Source organism: Oryzias latipes, chromosome 23 (assembly GCF_002234675.1).
Source record: "Oryzias latipes chromosome 23, ASM223467v1".
NCBI classification, from domain to species: domain Eukaryota; kingdom Metazoa; phylum Chordata; class Actinopteri; order Beloniformes; family Adrianichthyidae; genus Oryzias; species Oryzias latipes.
The window spans coordinates 20901267-20919768 of NC_019881.2; the positions used below are offsets into that span (position 1 = coordinate 20901267).

General features: G+C 40.5%; 1 protein-coding gene across 3 annotated transcripts in view; it reads right to left on the reverse strand.

Annotated features, from left to right (window-relative positions):
• Positions 1-3350: 3350 nt before the first annotated feature.
• Positions 3351-18502, reverse strand: part of sfmbt2 (Scm like with four mbt domains 2) — a 53764-nt gene continuing 38612 nt past the window's right edge. For all 3 annotated transcript variants that reach the window (XM_011491304.3, XM_011491300.3, XM_011491301.3), the window contains 12 exons: positions 15265-15495; positions 14233-14359; positions 14031-14144; positions 13911-13953; positions 12635-12702; positions 10072-10211; positions 9312-9421; positions 7731-7906; positions 7480-7649; positions 6097-6372; positions 5907-6029; positions 3351-4014 (listed from right to left, as the gene is read on the reverse strand). In XM_011491304.3, coding sequence (XP_011489606.1) covers positions 3874-4014; positions 5907-6029; positions 6097-6372; positions 7480-7649; positions 7731-7906; positions 9312-9421; positions 10072-10211; positions 12635-12702; positions 13911-13953; positions 14031-14144; positions 14233-14359; positions 15265-15495 — 1719 coding nt within the window. In that variant the 3' untranslated portion in view covers positions 3351-3873. The remainder of the gene's footprint in view (positions 4015-5906; positions 6030-6096; positions 6373-7479; positions 7650-7730; positions 7907-9311; positions 9422-10071; positions 10212-12634; positions 12703-13910; positions 13954-14030; positions 14145-14232; positions 14360-15264; positions 15496-18502) is intronic.

Here is an 18502-nt window from a genome sequence, read left to right on the forward strand (position 1 = left end):
AGCAAAGCAGGCTCTAAGGGCAGGGATGCCCAGTTTACTTTAGTCTGTTTAGGTAGTTCAGTTTAGAATTTTCCTGTTGAATTCCATGTATTCATGATCCTTTTGATTGTATGTTTACCCTACAATTATTGGCACGAAGCCCATCGAGACGACTGTTGTGATTTTGGGCTATACAAATAAAACTGAACTGAATTGAATAGTCATCACATCCTTGGAGTCATTTCAATAATAATGAAAGTTTTAGAAGCTTTCTCAGATGTTTACGAATGGAAATGCTGCATTAAATAAAATGAACACATCAGACATTTCTGCGTGTTTCTGGTCAACAGAATTCCTTTTTCCTTCACTCTTAGCTCCGCCCCCCTTCAAAAGCCACGGTTTGGTTTGATCTTTTATTCAGACTCCAGCAGAAACAGGGATTTCTTGTTAAAGTGTTGCTTTAAAGCCTCAGAAGACGGATGTTTGATGACTTTCGAGGACATTTCTAGACAGAAAACGAATCATCGAGACATTTTCTCCTGTGTTGCTTTTTCTAGATTCTGCCTGGGTTTTATACATTTCTTATTTGACAAACCCAGCCTTGAAATTATGTTTTTACTCCCCGTATAAACATTACATGTATACAAATAAAGACGTTTTATTCATAATGGAACCTCGGCGTTCGCCAAGTTTCTTATCAAGTTTGTCAGAAAACTGTGCATCTCCTGTTGTGTGATAATTAAATTTGTGCTTTTATGAAATGTTGTAACATTCTGGTTTGTTTTTTTAGCAGATAGGAAATAATTAAATTTTTTTAAACTTTTAACGTTCTGGTTTTTGATTTGAAAGATATTAGTCATCAATTTAAAACCGAAAGAAAAAAATGTATTCATTACATTAAAAAAAAAAACAACATTTATATATATTTGAATAGTGATAGGGCATTTTGATTCTAAGAATTTAGATTTTTTATGTGTTTTAAGCTTGACCTCTTTAAAATAAAAAAAAGTGTTTTTTTAACATTTATGGTTTGTTTTTTTGCTTTTTAATTTTAGGGGGAGATTTCTTTGTTGTTGTTTCCTAAAAGTTTATGTTTTGAAGTGAAGTGATGGCGTCTGGACCTAAAATCGTATTTCTTAAAATGTTTCACCTTCTTCCAAGCGACTTCATGACATTTCTGCACAAATCTCTGATTGTGAGTAATTCAGCCGATAAGTGGACGCCATCATCTTTTACATCTATTTGTTTATTCAATGGATTACTGTGTTTCTAAAGTGATTTTGGTTTAGATATATGTGTGACTTATTGTTTCGTCTTTACTTAATACTATAGATAAACCAATAAACTCTAAAATGATCCCAGATATTGAAGTTTGCATCTTTAACTCGCTGTTTCTCGTGTTGCAGTGATGACCTGGATGCTTCGTCGGCCTGCAGCTCCACGTCCATCCAGCGCTCCTCTCCTTACGCCCCCTCCGCCGTTGGGACTCTGTTTGTATTCACACACGACGGCGGGAAATCATGCAAAGCGGAAACGCTGATACGGTTGCCAGGCAACAGTGAAAGGCAGCGGCTTTCTGCGAATGACTCAATAGAAATGTGGCGGGGAAGCAGAGCGTGTGCCAGCACAGAGAGAGAGAGAAAACGCTTCAGCTGCAGGCGACGGTGAAGCGTCTCGCCCGGGTTTCTCTGGAGGTTCTTGCTGGCTGATGGCGGTCATCAGACGCAGAGGAACGACAGGACAAGGACGTTTAAACATCATATCCAGTTGTGTTTTTACATAATGCTGTAAAGAAACTAATGTGTCCATTAGTGAAGCTTTTCAGCACAAGGAACGTTTGCTCACAAAAAAAGCCAGAAAACAAAGAACTTGAAGGTCAAATGAGTTTCCCGGTTTGTTTCCTGGTTGCTTAAAGGTTCTGGGCAGGCGGTGGGTCGGTTCAGGAGGAGCTTTTCTGTCAAAATGGCCAAAAAAGGTTTGATAGAAACGGGAACAAACAGCAGGAAGTCGACCAGAGCGCTCACATTCTGTTTGAACGTGAACAAGTGCCTTCATGTGAACTGGAGTTTTTTGCCAGTAGGGGGCGCTGTAACCTGCTCAAAAACATATTTAGGCAAAAAGAAATTTCCACACAAACTGTTCATAAAAATCAAGAAAAATTAATGTGAAATAAGAATGATATTTTAATGTAGAACTCCCTATTAGATGATTAATTTTTTTTAGACCAAATTGATCAAGTTTGAACAGTAAATTGTCTTTAAGACCCACTCATGAAAATTGTGTTTTAAACATGTTTTTGTGGAATTTTTCTGAGGATGGAGGACATATCGAAAAAGTATTCAACTTAAAATCAGGAGCAGACAAAAAAATGCTCCTGAAGGATCGTATTTGTGACATAGAAAATGCTCTGGGTGGGGCCACGCTTGTTGCTCCGCCCCCTTCTGATGCAACTACTTGCAGACCAATATATCCACGAACATCTTTGTTTTCCTCATCTGAGCTGGAATCTGGATCTAAACTGTACGGCTGGATAGCTCTGACGTGGCTGTGAGGTAGTGGAAAAAAAAGTGAAAACAAAAAGTGTTCATTTATAGGTGACAGGAAGGCGGGGCGGTGTTGCTGTCTCACATTTGTCACATTCTGATTTCCAAAGTCAAGTTTCTGTTCTATTATGACGTTTGAGTTTCTGTTTCCTGCGTTTGGGACCTACACATACCTCTGAATGATGTCATTACACAAAAAGAAATCTCCCTGATCTAACGTTTTCTGTTTTTGTCTCGTTGCTTCTTCAATAAAATAACATACATAATAATATAGTCATATTTTGGGTTTTACAGCTTTCCATCCACAGATAATCCCTGAAGTTAATCTTTCAGTGACTCCTGAACCTCAGCTCAGTTGTAAACATAAGAGAGTAAATGAAGTGACACAGTCTGCACAAAGATTACAAAATGTGGGAAATTCAGTTTTTAAACATGATTTAGTTTTTTTTGCATTTTTAAAGGCGATAAACTGAAGAAAGCAGCAGCAGCTGGAGGGAGGAGTCTGGGGAATCTGACATCCTTATTCTAGCCGTGCACGCCCCCGTGCACGTTATCCTTTTTAAAATTGCAGCCTCTTTTATGGAAAAAAACTTCCTGCACCTTTGCAGGATTTCCCAAAGCAGAAATCCAGTTTTTAATGCAAACATTTGACTTCATTATTAAAATAAATCTGAAATTCATTCTTCTTGGACACGTTTCTGTGGGAAACTGGCTGCATCAGGTATCAAACACTGGATAAACGATAAAAAAATGAGTTAGACTTCGTTAAAATGTCTCTTCTGTACGGATCTCTGCGGCGCTGAAAACTTTCAGGAACCAGAAAACCTGTTAAAATCATGAGAAATGTATTTTTATTATCAAAAATATCTGCAACATGATTGCATAGATGGACTCAAAATATCTCCGATTTTTTTTATAGGGGGGGGTGGTGTTAGAAACAACAAAGGTAAAATGTTCCTCTTTGATTTCTGAGAAAAAAGGAGTTAAAACGGATTTCTTCCCCCACATCCAAACACATATATTACTCCTTTTAAATAAGGATACCAATAAATATTCCAAATATATTAGGCCTTATTTGGTAAAATAGTTTTTGAATATATTTTTCTGGACCAATCAAGTCGAAGGCAGCAGGTAAAACTCCCCGTGTTTGTCGTTGGGGAGGTTCAGACTAAAACGCACAGATCCGCTGTCGTGATGCAGAATCTGTGCGTTTGGGTTCGGATCTTCACGCGGAAAGCGTCTCCATGAGGATTCAGTTTGTGCTTTTCGTGTAAAACATTTCCGACCTTCCTGGGTTTGGGAAAATCCAAGGCTAGAGGCAGCTGAGGCGGTCCAGGAGGCCGTTCCCCGCTCAGTTGGCGTACTGTCGGTAAAAGGCGACCTTGACGCGCTCGATCTGGTGACACAGCTTGATGGCGGGGCCGAGCTTCAGGTCCATGCACTCCTGGACGGTGGGGAGGGTCAGCAGCAGCAGCGCCTGGCCGTCGATGTCCTGCACGGCGACACAAACACTGAGCGGCTCTGGAGAAGCTCTAAAGATCTGAGGAGGATCTAAAATAAAACTCCACACGACCTTTTACCTTTAACTGGAGGTAAAGAGCATCTACATTCATGTTGGGATGTCCCGGTCAGGCGTTTTTTGGTCTCGATCCGATACTTTTGCGTCACATTTAAAACAAATTTAATAAACAGATCCAGGTTGTCCTCTATTTTTGTTGTAATTTATCAAACTTTTTTTTCTAATCATTTATCACTGTAACTCTCTCTGTGAAGTAGCCTTAACAAGTTAAACTAGAAAATATAGTTACTATAAACTGGTTAGTATAAGTGATAAATAGTCATGAGGGAAAGTTTGACGTTTGGAGCTAATGAACATTTTTAACACATGTGATTCATATCTTCATAAATAAATCTTTGGAGTTTTAGCATAAATATAAAGATACGTTTTCATGACTAGCTCATATTAATAGAGCCATTTATTAATTTTGCTTGTTTTTGTAATCACTCTTTACTGGAGTTTGCACTTTGTAGATGGTCCCTTGGCAGCCATCTTTGAATAATTAATAAAAAAATTTAAAAAACTGACAGGCCTTTGAAGGTCTTTGTTTGCGTTAAGACTAATCAATAGACCAACTTGCTATCAGCTATAAGCTACTGTCACACCGGGCGTGTGACGCACATTCAAGAACGCACTAAACACGAGTTCTTGAATGCGCGTTTAACCTACGGTGTTCACACTGGACTAGCAGGGAGGGGCTAGTTTTTTTTCTTCTTTTCCTTTGTCTACTGTTTACTAGTGCACGTCTGCCATCTACAGTTGGAAGAGGCTTGGCGTGAAATGTCAAAGCGGTGAAGATCTGGTGAATCTGGCATCAGATTTTTTCTTTCCCGATTCTATTCCGATTTTTAAAAAAAGACTTGGTGTCATCTAATTCCCGCCGGGAACAAATCGCATTATTCATTTCTCCTTCACGATCACTTTAAGACGGTCGGTATTTCTGTGTTCTGAAAAGGACGCTACCCATTTATCACTACCAAATCCAAGTCCCTGATTGGTCAAAGTTCAACTGTTTTAACCTTTTAAGCGCGTTCAATAGCGGCGCCTTTTGTACGTTGAGCTCAACAGTCGTAGAAACTTGCATTGCTGCCCGTGAGCGCAAACGTTTCCAACACAGAAGCATAAACGCACTTTTACATCGACCTTTGTTTGCAAACGGTAGCTTGAACGCGCGTTGCCGGGGTGTGAACGGAACTTTAAATGTTTATTTGACACAGTTTCTGAGTCCAGAAGTCCGAATCTGTGAATATCTCGCCAACTTTACCGAACCGCTCAAACCGGTGCCGTTTTCTTTTACAGAAATAAAATTTGGTGATCTGTTCATGATATGCAGACTTCTAGTACAAAATTTATCTGTAATAATAATAAACTTTTTTGAATATATATACAGTATAATAATAACGACAATAGACATCCGATTCCTGTTCGGGATAAATCTGATTTTGTATGCCTCTGTCAGCACGAGATCGGCTGGATTTTCTAATCACCTGACAGGACTGGGACATCCCAAATCTCATTTACTCTGAGAGACAAAATCTTTGTTTTCAGGAACAGACAAAAACAGATTTTATGACATTTCTCTCACTTTAATCTGATGTTCTCTTCGTCTGTATTCTGATCTGGTTCCTTGTTCCTAAAATGTTCTTCTGGGATGCAGTTTGACGGGAATGTCAGAGTGTTTTCAGGCGCTAAGTTTCTCTAAACTAGCAACTAAACAACCTTTCTCAGCGTTCCTTGCTCAGAACTGCTGGTTCTCCTGCTGGGTGGGAGATCCTAGCTTTACATGACGTTAACTATGTAAAGCTGGTGGCCATCAGCGGTCCTACCTGCTCTCTGAAGATGTTTGCCAACGACGCACAGTCCGTGGAGCTGATGAACTGGACGACTTCGTCCACGCTCCAGTCCAGAGGGTTCCTGTCCAGCACCAGCTGGGCCTCCTCCTCCTCAGCCTGGAAACATCAAAGCATGAGGACGTTTCTGCAGCAGTGGAGCGGACGAAGCACCTCAGAAGTTCACCTGCACATCTTCTTCTTTGGTCAGCTCGTATTTGGTGTTGTTCTGGTTGTAAGACGACAGCGAGCGAGTGGATCTTCTGGGGCCGGTCGCAGCCTCCTGGCTGAAGGCGGAGTTTCCGGTGCTGACGGCCCTGCGCAGAGTGGCGGCGCGGCGAGGACGGCTGCTGTTTATCTCCACTGATGAGGCGTCCGTGTGGTCGTCCCGAGGTTCTGAGCTGGTTGCCTCGCTGCCGGACTGCAGGGCGGCGTCTTCATCGTCCTCTCCTTCGTCGCTGTCCTGAGGGAACGAGGACAGATCGACTTTACACGGTTCTGCTGGGTCAGCAAAACCTGAAAACTTTCAACTTTTTAGCTAAACTTTTAGACTTTCTTTTTAGAACTTTGAGCCCAGATGGAAAACTGGAAAGTAACCCAAAGTCCAAACGTCGTTTGGAAATAGAAACTTGCAGCTCGTTCATCAGGAGCAAACGAGTGAAACCAACACAGAAAAACAAAAAATCTCACCAAATATTTCTGTCTAGTTTCTAGTTTAAATATTTGATTTAACTTGATATAAAGTAACTAACAAGTAACTCAAAAAGGTGAGTGGTCTTGTTTCAAGACTTGCTCTATTTGTGCCCAGTCTACAAATCACAGCGATCGGCCAATCGGTGTTTCAGTGGTACTTGACATAGTAATGGTGCAGACAAGCTAAGGAAGGCGGAACATCAGGGTTTATGTATTTAAAAAAGCCTCAACATACTAAATAACAATACTTTAAAAAATAATTGAAATGATTTGCCACCTGATCCAAGTCCTGAGTGAAAGTAGCTGAAGTTGTCATTACATTAGTGAGTTAAGTAAAGTGAATGCAGCCATACTGGCCTCGTCTAATTTTTCTCAGCTATTGCGTCTTCAAACCGCTGGAAACAACCCGAGGGATTACAAACCGCTATGAAGTATAAACCGACTTGAAGGACGCATTAAAGTTTAGTTTGACTCATAATTTTTACAACAGTACGATGGAAAGATGTACATTTATATGTCTACTTTTTGTTTTACTTTAAGGTTATTATGGTCTAGAAATAAGGGCAGGACTGTTGTAGCTCTTAAAATAGGACATATTTGAGAAAAAAAGTCTATAAAAGTACCTATACCTTTTAAAGATGTCAAAGGTTTGTTGATCAATACTTAAATTTTAAGATGTAATATTTGCAATTACCAGAGAAATATACCGGAATATGATTGAATTCAGTCTAAAAAAGGGCAGAACATCACAACCTATTGTCAAAAATCTTATAAATAAAAATTCTACTATTTTTTTGGCCTATAACTATTAAAACATCTCGTCTTCAATAAATGTTTTAACTTTTTTTTTGAGAAGGACGTTTTTCCAGCATCGAACCTGCGGAAAGCCGGCAGAAGTGAAGTCCACGGCTGACGAGCGTCTCTTCTTTTGGACAAAGATGGCTTTCCTCTTCTTCCTCCGGCGGGCGGGTTTGGTCGGCTCCTCCCCCAGCGCCTCCTCTCCCCCCCCAGGCTTGGGTAGTTTCCTCTTCTTCCCGTAATAATACGCTAAAAACAAAGAAGCTAAAACTGAAGAACCGCAGCCGGCGACGGTTTGACAAGGGGGGGGGGGCGGCGGCCGACACTCACTGTATTTGGTTTTGGTTTGGACCGAGCAGTTCTCCGGGCACTTGTCGGTGACGAGGGCGGGGCTGAAGAGGTTGGGGCAGCACTGCAGCTTCAGACACACTTTCTGGCAGAAATCTGGGATCTGCTCCGCCAGCCGGACGGTCCTGATGGTGGAGCGGTACGTTTTCCCTTTGTACCTGCGGACGCAGAACAAGAGTTCAGGAACTTCAATCCAAACAAAGCAGAGTTTGAGCCACAGAACCGGTACCAGGAAATTGTTTATCAGCTCTGCACGAAAGGAGCAACAGTTCGCTGTTACACTGCAAAAACAGGACCTGTAGAAATAAGTTAAAAGGACCAAGAATTCTTTTTTCAAGAAAAGAAAAGAAATCCTCAAACTAAGATCATTTTATTATGGAAAAACTTTTCTAGACAGATGGAAAAAAAGACCTTTTTTTCTTGAAACAAGTCATTTTACTTCTTAAAGATTATATTTTTGCAATATAGAAATTGAAAAAAATTCTTTTACTTATTATTTTTTTGTACGCTGCATTTTCATGACGTCACTGTGAAGCTACGCTCACAACGCCCTCGGGGCGGAAATACACGTTTGACCAGGTCATTAGTCTTTCATATGTCGGAATAGAGCTGTGAAAGAAAAAGCCTGCTTTGGCATTTTGCGACAAAAGGTTTCCATATGTGGGTGGCAAGGAAGTGGCTGGGAAGAAGCCCCTCCCTGCTTGTGCAGTGTGAAACCCATGGGCTAAATCACATGCCCGGCATAAATGTAGCTTTAGACACACCAGTGCTCCCATTACGATGCAGCCGCTCCGTTTACATGTGATTAAGGCCCGTACACACCGGGACGAATATTCGCCAGGCGTTATTCGCCAGCGTTTTTTGTGTTCAAACCCAGGCGATTTTCGCTGACGATGAGCCGAGTGAACATGTAATTTCATTCCCTGACATTAGATGGCGCTTAATGTAAACAGAAATACTCCTGTACACAAGGTGGCGCTGCGCAACTTTACGCTTCTTAAACTCGCTTTTCCCTCAGAAGAAGAGAGCAAGTATTTACGCGCTTGTCAGAATCATACAAAGAAAACGTGAATATTTCAAGGTTCGGGGATATTTTAGAATGTCCGTCATTATTGCTTCGCGGCTGTGTAGACGCTACTTGGCGTCTATCTTCTTCGCTGGTATGTGTGCTCAGAAAGGCAGTTTTGTGTTTGAGCGCCCCCAAGTTGTGTTTTACTGTAACTTCAGAAGCTCCAGACACGTGTGCAAAAGCGCCATTCTCATTGGTCGAATAGATTTCGACGCGGCGCGTCAAACCAAAAAAACGAACCCGAGGCGTTTTTTAAAAAGGGACGCTTTGACACGTGGCGTTTTTTCGCGTCGGTGTGCACACTCACATTGGTGCCCTTTGTTTAGTCACGAGGCGATAAACGTCGGCGAATATCGCGGGCGAAATTCGTCCCGGTGTGTACGGGCCTTTAGGTTTAAAAAGCACAACAAGCACCGCAGCAACGAAGGACTACAGAACATTCTGGATCCAAGTTTAAAAAAGACAGGGAGCAGCAGCGGCGTTTCTCCTCCTACTTGGCTTTGAGAGTCTCCTCCTGGCAGTCCCAGCTCTGGTCCTCCAGCTCCTGCAGCTCCTTCAGGACTCGGCCCGGCTTGTAGGCGGAGTTTACCAGCATGCTCAGCATCTGGGGGTGGCGGGCAGAAGCAGAACCAAAATTAATTTAACGGAAAAATGCTCAAATAGGCAAACTGGAACAGAAAGTGTGAGCTTTAGGGAAGTCTGTTTCTGGAGAAATGACGGTTTTTCAGCTGTGGTGTGTGTATATGTGTGTGTGTGTGTGGGGGGGGGCATGTTTCTGATTGACAGATCCCTGCATTAAAACAAAGGCAGTGCAGGGGGCTAATGAAAGTGTTGACATAATCGTTGACCGTATAAGAGAACTGGACTGAGTGACCCCGCCCCCACAGACTTCCATAGAGAAATAAACAGCTGTTAGTCTTTCCATTGGTCAGACGAACCATTCTTGCTCTGATACCTTTTTTTCAAATGTTCTTTATAATTCAAGTTTTAAATGGACAGATTTTGTGTAGCCCGCCTATGGCCATCCAACACTCTTGATTGGACAGAGTGGTTACCATGGAAACATTGACTCATTGGGCCAATCACTTGTTACTGACGACATCTGGCTCCTTCATGGCGTCTGTATCAGGAGAAGATGGCGTCTGAATTGACTTCATTGGTTTGGAGTGATGTCACACTCGCTCACTCCAGTTCTCATTTACAGCCGATGGATTTAAGCTAAGATTGCTCCCCGCCGCCCCGACATCAGCCCACCTCCTTGAGGACCAGCGTGCACTTGCCGGGCCCCACGGCCTGCGGCAGCTCTGCGATGCGGCCCTTGTTGAGGTAGGGGCCCGAGAAGCAGCGGTGGTTGACGAAGATCTTGGAGCAGCAGTATCTTCCGTTCGCCGAGCCTGAAACACCGAGAAGAGCAGAAACCAACGTTTCAGGAGGAACAAAACTTCCTATTTTTGTTTTTTTTATTTACATGTGAGAAAACAAATACTTTCTTTTTTCCAACAAAGAACGATTAAAAACACCAAATCAAGAACAATAATCATTACAAGAAAGTACAAAGATCTTTTAATTTTAAACTCCTTTACTTCAAACAAACAAAAGCAAGATTTTTTTAACGAGCTAAAAGTAAAAGGCTGTAACTCTCCTGTCCTCGACCTAAGGAAAATCCTAACATTAAGGAACTTTAGAAGAAAGTTTATGTCCCCACATTTAAATCTGAAGGATCTTCTGCTTTGATAAAAGCTGCCTTAAAAAATAAAAAACGTGTTCTGAAAAGGTCACAAAGACATTTTTAAGTGTTAGATTTTCATCGTTCACACATGGAGAACATCCATGTGAACATCAGTCAACTATGGCGAAGGTGTCGGAATCCGATTCAGAGAGGAAGTCAATCCTCATCCAGGTCACAACAGTTATAGTCCCACTCCAATCAACTTTTGAACTATTTTCAAAGCATTCTCAGTTGTCTTTTAATGATGATGATGATGATGTCGTTTTTAGCCAAAATCCAAAAACCAATGTCGTCTTTTAGGACATAGTTTCTGCAGAGCGGCAGGAGTTCATTAGAAATTCATCTCAGAGTTGGGGATGGGACTGTTGTACACTTCCCTATTTTTTTACACTCTCTTCTGCTAGCTTACAGCCCCTCACAATCCCTACCTGAAATTACTGGTGCAACAAAAATGGCGAGCAGTATCGGAGATGTCCAGCTCTACAGTTTGAAGCCAGAGTCCAGCTCAGACGAGGAAAACAAAGATGGAGCTTATGGTCGGCCAACTGTATTCTTACGCAACAACTTAGCTCTTTTTCAAACGATGTTTTTGCGTCTGTTTGTGATTCACAACAATGTGAATCAAGAAAAAAGACAGAAATGCAGTTTTTAGCTTAATTTTCTTTATCTTTGTCCTCCATCGTCAGAGAAATACCACAAGAACATCTCAAACATCCTTTTCATGAGAGTCTTTGAAAGAATTTTGTCCAAAAACATGAGACAATACATTTTTTTTTTTCCTACCTTAATGTGTAACCAGTTTTTAAGCCCAAACCCCAGTCACACCTTCAAAATATGTCAACATGAAAAGACTCATTTTTATACACTATAAAGGTTCCTGATTACAGGAACTCCAGACACTTTCATTTAAGAAATGCTGCACTTTCACCAAATATTATCAGTCCCCCCCCCACACACACACACTCACGCACACACACACCTAAATTTCTATCAGCATCCTGGAGGGGCTGAAGTGAGGATTGACTCCAGCCCCTCCCGACAACCCCAGCACCTGGAACTGCCCTGGTGGGGCTGAATGGTAATCAGGTGAGGCGATGAATATGCATGAATGAGTGGGAGTTCAAAACCCCCCTCCCAGTCCCCCTCTGTGTTTTTTCTGATCTGGTTTTAAATAAACACTGCAGCTTTTGAACAAAGAAAAACTCATTTATACAAGACAGACGCGGACAAAACAGGAAGTAAACAACACAATTAAAAGCATTTAAGTGTATTAATGCAAGGATGAGGAACGACTGAGTCCAAACATCATTGTAAAGGCTAAAAAATAGAAGTTCCTTCAGACAAAAAACACTTGAATTTCTGCTTTTGTCATGTTTTACCTTTGAATGTTTGATTGTTTAAATATGTCATTTTATGTTCAATATTTGTCATTTTATTATCCTTTTAATCCTTTGGGTTACTAGTTTTCATACAAATAAGGTTTTACAATAAGAAACTAACATAAAATCTTTAGGATTTCCTTATTTTTAAGGAGAAATGCTTAATAAATGTGCTAAACGTATTATTTTCTGCTATTATCTATAAAGTAAATATTTATGGTCGTTTAAAAAAAATGTGTTTTCTACTGTTATCTGGAAAACTAAATAGAATTGAAACAAATTTTCAGGGATGTTTTAGTGAATAAAATCAAGTAATATCGGAAAATTTGGTTTTATATTAACAATTTGCTTGACCTCCATTTTTATATGTTATCTGTAAAGTGAAATTATGTTTAAACTTTAAGGGATTTTTTCTTTTTTAACAAAGTAAAAAACATTTATTTTACTAGAAAAAAAACTTTTCTTATCTTTCATCACCTAAATTCTTTTTAAATTAAATATTTTCCTCTTATTATTGTTTTTTTTTACATAGGATACAACTCTAAAACAGAAAACTGGTTGGAAAAAATGTAGTGAAATGTAGTGAAATGAGTTTTTCTGCATCACGGTCTGTGAATCACTGATCCAAACAAAGTGATGTTAGTGAGCATCTCAGCCTGAACTCTCCTTACAGCTGCTCATTAACATTAATTAGTGGGCTCTTGATTACCTGTATCCATGGCGACGGCCTGGCAGTGGTTCACAGGAGTCACCTCGAGCGGCTGGGACGGAGCCGACCTATAAGAAAGCGGCGTCAGAATAATCAATGAAACGCCGCCGCTGATCGGATTTCACGCCGCAGAGGGGTGGAACCCCTCCACCCGACCGACAGAAAACTGTCCAGTCGCCAGCAGGACCGATCAGCGTCGGCAAAGTCTGTCAGTGTCTCGCAGTTCATGATAATAGAACTGGAAATCAAAAAACAAAATTTTACATGAGATGGAAAGAGGGGAGAAAAGTATCAACAAGTTTTTTAAAGTAGCATTAAAACCACTAAAAGTTTCACGAATAATTTAGGGTTGATTTTATCTTCTTATGGATTTCTATAGATCTTTTCGTCATTGAGCGATGGACAGCAGACGGGATGAACTCCACCTTTACCCGACAGTGGCTGGGATAGGCTCCAGCAACCATGTTACCCCAAAGGGGGTTTTGGAAAATATATGAACACTTTTTAAACTATGACCAATGAGTAAAACACATTTTTTTTTCTGCTCAAAAAATTAAATTGTTAATATCAGACAAAATGAAACCAGAGACTTTTTTATCAACAAAGTCTGAAATTCTGTTTTTTATTTTTTATGGATTATTTAAGGAAAAATAATTCAAAATTTTAAAAGATGGTTTAAAAACTATTTTACAAAAAATGTTTTTAAAATATTTTTTTTTAAATAAAAGAAATATATATATAATATTATATATTTATAATATATATAATTTTCATTATTTCCTCTTTATTATGTTTATTTTTTTTTTTATTGCATTTTTATTTATTGAAACTTTTTTTTGGTAACTTTCCATAGATTACCTTTTTTTTACCTCTAATTCCAACATTTGCTTGCCTGTTTTTAATGATTCTTATTGAAATTTCTTTTTTTTTTTTTCAATTAAGATGTTTTTTATTTAAAAAAAATTCATTTATGGAAAAACCCTTATAATAGTAAATTAAAACAATTATTTTCTCAGACTTAAACACCTTTATCTGAAAAAAACATGAAGAAAACTTGGGGTTTAAAAACAAAAAGAACAAATTTTAGTAGTTTTTAGTGGAACTGCATTCAAATAAATAAAGTTTTAACGCTTGAATTTTATTTTAATTTACAAACAAGGTGTTTGTTTGTTTTTTACAGTTTCTGACTCTCTTGGTCTGCATGAATTCTTTCTTTTAGCAGAAAAACAAACACATTTTTCCCAATAAACCCCAGACAGATGGAAGATCTTCTTACTGTTTTTCTGGCTGCACAACAGCAACCTGCTTCTGCTTGCGGCCTGCAGATAAAGAGTTGAAGGAGGATAAGTTTTTGTGTCTCCCAGAGAATTCCCAGTGAGTGTTTGTGTGAACGCACAGACGGGTTTGAGCGGAGACGTCAGCGGGTACGAGTTAGCTTCACACCATCCCACAGGGAAGATGTCCATGGAGTCCACGTCCACGATGCACTCGGACAGCGGCTTGGGAACGCCTGCAGACAGGCGGACGGCAGATTTTCACCTTCGGCTCGAGACTCGGCGGGAGTTTACCGACGCGCGAGGACACACAAACATCTGTACCTTCAAGTCGCAGCCACAGCAGGCGTCCTCTGACCTGAATGATCTGAGCCACACACACCTCTGCCGGCCGCTGAGGGTTCACCGCCTCCAGCCACATGTCCTTGGCAAAGCCTCTGTTGTGCCATGTCTGTGCACACAAACAATCAAACACACAAACACACACAGAATGAAAAGGACACAAAAGTCAGGTGGACTTTGTCGCACAGGAAACTGGTTTGATCTGAGCTTTTGTCAGATTCCAAAAACAGTTCAGTCATTTAGTGCAGTTAAGTAAAGCAAACGTTACACTGGTTGGATTAACAATAGAATAGAATAGATCAGAACTTTATTGATCCCACAAAGGAGAAGTGACCTAAAATCGGGTAAAGTTTCAACCAACTAACCAGCATTTCAAATATGATTGTTTCCTTATTTAGATTGAGAAAATGATAACCTAAATATCCAGAGCGGACATTTAGAACGACGTCTCATACAGTAGAGGTCCAGCTTCTCTCTAAGCTCCAGTATGAACAGGAGGAAAAGTCTCAAACTTCTCATTTTTATTATTTAGTTTAAAGGAAGCAGAAACTGTTGAGCTGTTGTCACAGATGTCATTATGGCTGTAAGCATTGGTGGGTTCAGGGATGTAGTTCTGGATCTCGTTGTGTCGTTTGGGTTGTTGTCATGGCTGTGGTTACGATTTTCATTAGAGTTGTCGTTAGGACTGTCGTCACAGATTTAGTTACGGCTGTTGTTACGACATTATTTTTGGGTAAAACGTTATTTCCCAATTTTTTTTTCAATGGAATAAAATGACATGTTATGGATATTTTGAACATTTTAAAGGAAAATCAATAGTGAAAACCTTTTATTTTTGATTACTGTAAATGTTACTGTTGTTTGGTAAAAATTGAATCAACGGATCTGATTTTTGTCAATATTTTTAAGGTTTTTGAGTGTTTATGATGAAATACATTCAAATAAACTCCATCCTAAAGCCCTGACGTTGGGTATACAGATTGGGGAGGGGCTTTAGCTGCAAATCCTTCTCACGTCGGGGAAGCAGGATTCGGGAGCGGCCTCCGTCCCGCTCTGCTTCAGGTAGTCGGCCCAGTCGAAGTCCTGGCCTTCGTAGCCTCTGGGTTTCTCTAGCGCCACGCCGTTCTTCAGACACCACTGCACGGGGAGGATGCCCGGCAGGCTGGCGTGACACACCACGGAGCGCCGCTCTGCGCCCTCAGACAGATCATCCAGCGTCACCTGGAAGTAGACGTCATCGTAGATCTGGGGAGGAAACAGGAAACACTCAACTCAGCAAACGTCTGTGGGATTTCCCTTCTACTCTCTTTTTTCAACGCCGTTTTAAATTTACAACTAGCATCTACTACAAAAAGAATTTTCAGTTCTTTTATAAATTAGACTTTTTTTTTACCTGGATTTGATCATTTCATAGTTAATAATAATGGATTTAGACAAATTGGAGAAACTTTATTTAGTCATTTTTGTTGAAAAGTTGAAGATAATTCATTTTATAAAGTCCAGCTTTTCTGACAGTTTTTAAATATTTCTTCCATATCAGCAGATTTTTTTAAACAGCTGATCCTCAAAGATCCGTGCATTAGGGAGGTTTAAAGGTAAAGGTGACTTCTCTGTACTTAGTGGAGGGATTTCAATTACCTATGGAAACCACATTATCCTAAATGTATCACAGAACCGATGTTTCCAACGATCATCATTCAGGAAACAGAAAAAAGTCAAAACCATGTTCTACTGCTAAAATGAAGGTTCAGTTCAAGATGGATCAGACACACTAGTCATGATTTGGAACCGATTTTGAACAGGACTTAAGTTTAAATGTGTTGCCTGTTGGGGATGTCATCAGGAGACACGATGTTGACTTTCACAGCTATGCTGATGATACACAGCTTTACATCGCCGTGTCTCCTGATGACCTTGAACCTGTTAACACTCTTAAACTGTATTTTAGATATAAAGTCATGGATGGCAGAAAACTTCCTACAGCTCAGCCAGGACAAAACTGAAGTTTTAATCATCGTTTCTGAAGACAAGAGAGAGAAGATTTAGCCACATCTTCATAATTTTAAACCTTCTCAATGTGTGAGAAACCTGGGCGTACTTTTTGACTCTGAGCTGAGTTTTATGCCTCGCAGCAGAAACGTTGTGAAAACAGGATTTTACCATCTTAAGAACATTGCCAGAGTCGCCCGTTCCTCTCTCTTGCCAGCACAGAGGTGCTGATGCATGCTTTTATTTTTAGTCGTTTAGATTATTGTTATGCCCTGCTCTCTGGTTTACCGAAAAAGTCGATCTCAAATCTACAGCTATTGCAGAACTCAGCGACACGAGTTCTGACGAGGACCAGAGGGCGGGAACACATTACACCGGTTTTAAAGTCGCTGCATTGGCTCCCTGTGCGTTTCAGGATTGATTTTAATGGTTTATAAATGTCATCATGGTCTTGGGCCTTCTTATTTAAATGATATTCTTTTAAAGTATGAGCCCTCGCGGACCTTGAGGTCCTCTGGTGCTGGCCTCTTAGTTGTTCCTGAGTAGGGTTGTGCCGATGGACGATATCATCGTCCATCGTGATGGGTGACTGACATCCCGATGGAGAGACCACCATCGTGATGCCACGCCCCCGCCACGTTGCGCGTCGACACCATAAGCCGCGGTTACATGTACAAAATATCTTGATGGGATCAATGGTCGGATTGGAATCCAACCGTGTAGATGGGCCCAGAAAAATGTTTTCAGAATATAAAAACGTTCACTAAGGTCACAATTTCGGTCGGAATAAATCATTCGCACATGCGCAGTATTCGCACATGCGCAGTTTGAAAACCGGAAGGGGATACAACTTCTGCCGAGCGGCTTTTTTTCCAAACTTTATTGGATGTAACAATTCAATACAAAACGATAACAGCACCGAGCGGCTTTATACATTGACATGTCAGCTCGGTAAAATACGAGATGATCTTCTAAACGTGCTTTTAATAATGTTACGGTTATTATGAAACACCTGTTCGCTCATCATTTGAATTTTAATCCGTGTGGTCAGTGCTTTTTCTGTACGGAGCCAGGATTAGCAGTATGCTAACACGGGCTAACAACATTAGCTCATGTACCCCCCTCCCATCAAACACAAAGCTTTAAGTCCGCGCTCCGCCGGTCCACTTCACTTATTAAGTGCGGGAGCGACTACACTTCTTTTCTATCTTGCTTGTTACTTTTTTTGTTAAAGTCACTTCCCCCTGATGATCCCCTGGATCATCGCGGATTAGTCATTAGTTGGGAAATAAAATGAAAAAAGCAAAATAACGAATAGCAGTTATATAAGAACGAAAAATGTAAAAATACCCCCCCCCCCGACGATGTCATCGTCCATCCCGATGGTTGACAGCAAACATCGTCAACGGCCAAATTAGGGGACATCGCCCAACCCTATTCCTGAGGTGAGGACCAAAACTTATGGTGAGGCTTCGTTCTGCCATTATGGCCCTCGCCTGTGGAACGGCCTGCCGGAGAGCCTCAGGGTCGCAGAGACTGTAGAGGTTTTTAAGAAGAAGCTCAAGACCCACCTTTTTAATTTAGCTTTTAGTTGATTTTAACTGCTAATTTATTCTATTAGTTTTAGTATAGGCTATTTTATGTATTTAATTTCATTTTATGCATCTTATTATCAATTTTATGTTTTTTATATACATCTTATGTCTTTAAGTTTTAGTATCTCATCATGATTTTAGCCCCAGTGTTGGGGATGTTTTCTTCCAGGGCTTGCCGGCTTGGTCGGTGGTTGTTGCCCTTGCTGGGGCAGCTGGAGTTTAACTTTGCAGCCTTACGGCTGTGAAGTGGACCCTGTTGTTGTCCCAGTCTGGGTGGTCGCTGTGGAGATGCTTCCATGGCCAAGCTGGCTCCTGGTATGAAGAGATTCCCCAAAACTGTTTCCTCACAGCAGAGCCAAGCCATACTTGTTTTTTTTTGTTTTTAATTTCATTTGTATTTGTTTTTATAGTTACATAGTCATTATTCATTGTATGTGGGGGTCATGGGTCATATATTTTAACAGAGGAGAGTGGGAAGGGTGGGTTGGGTTTTCAGTGTAATATTGTGTGTTTTCTGTTTTTAAAGTTAAAGCGCTTTTGACCTAGATGAGAAGCGCTACTTTATAAATAAAGTTTGATTGAGTTTGATTCCAAGCAGGCCTTCATTGTGAAAAAAAAACAAAGATTAGAGAGAGAGAAAAGCAACAGTGAGGCTGAAAAAAGGAAAC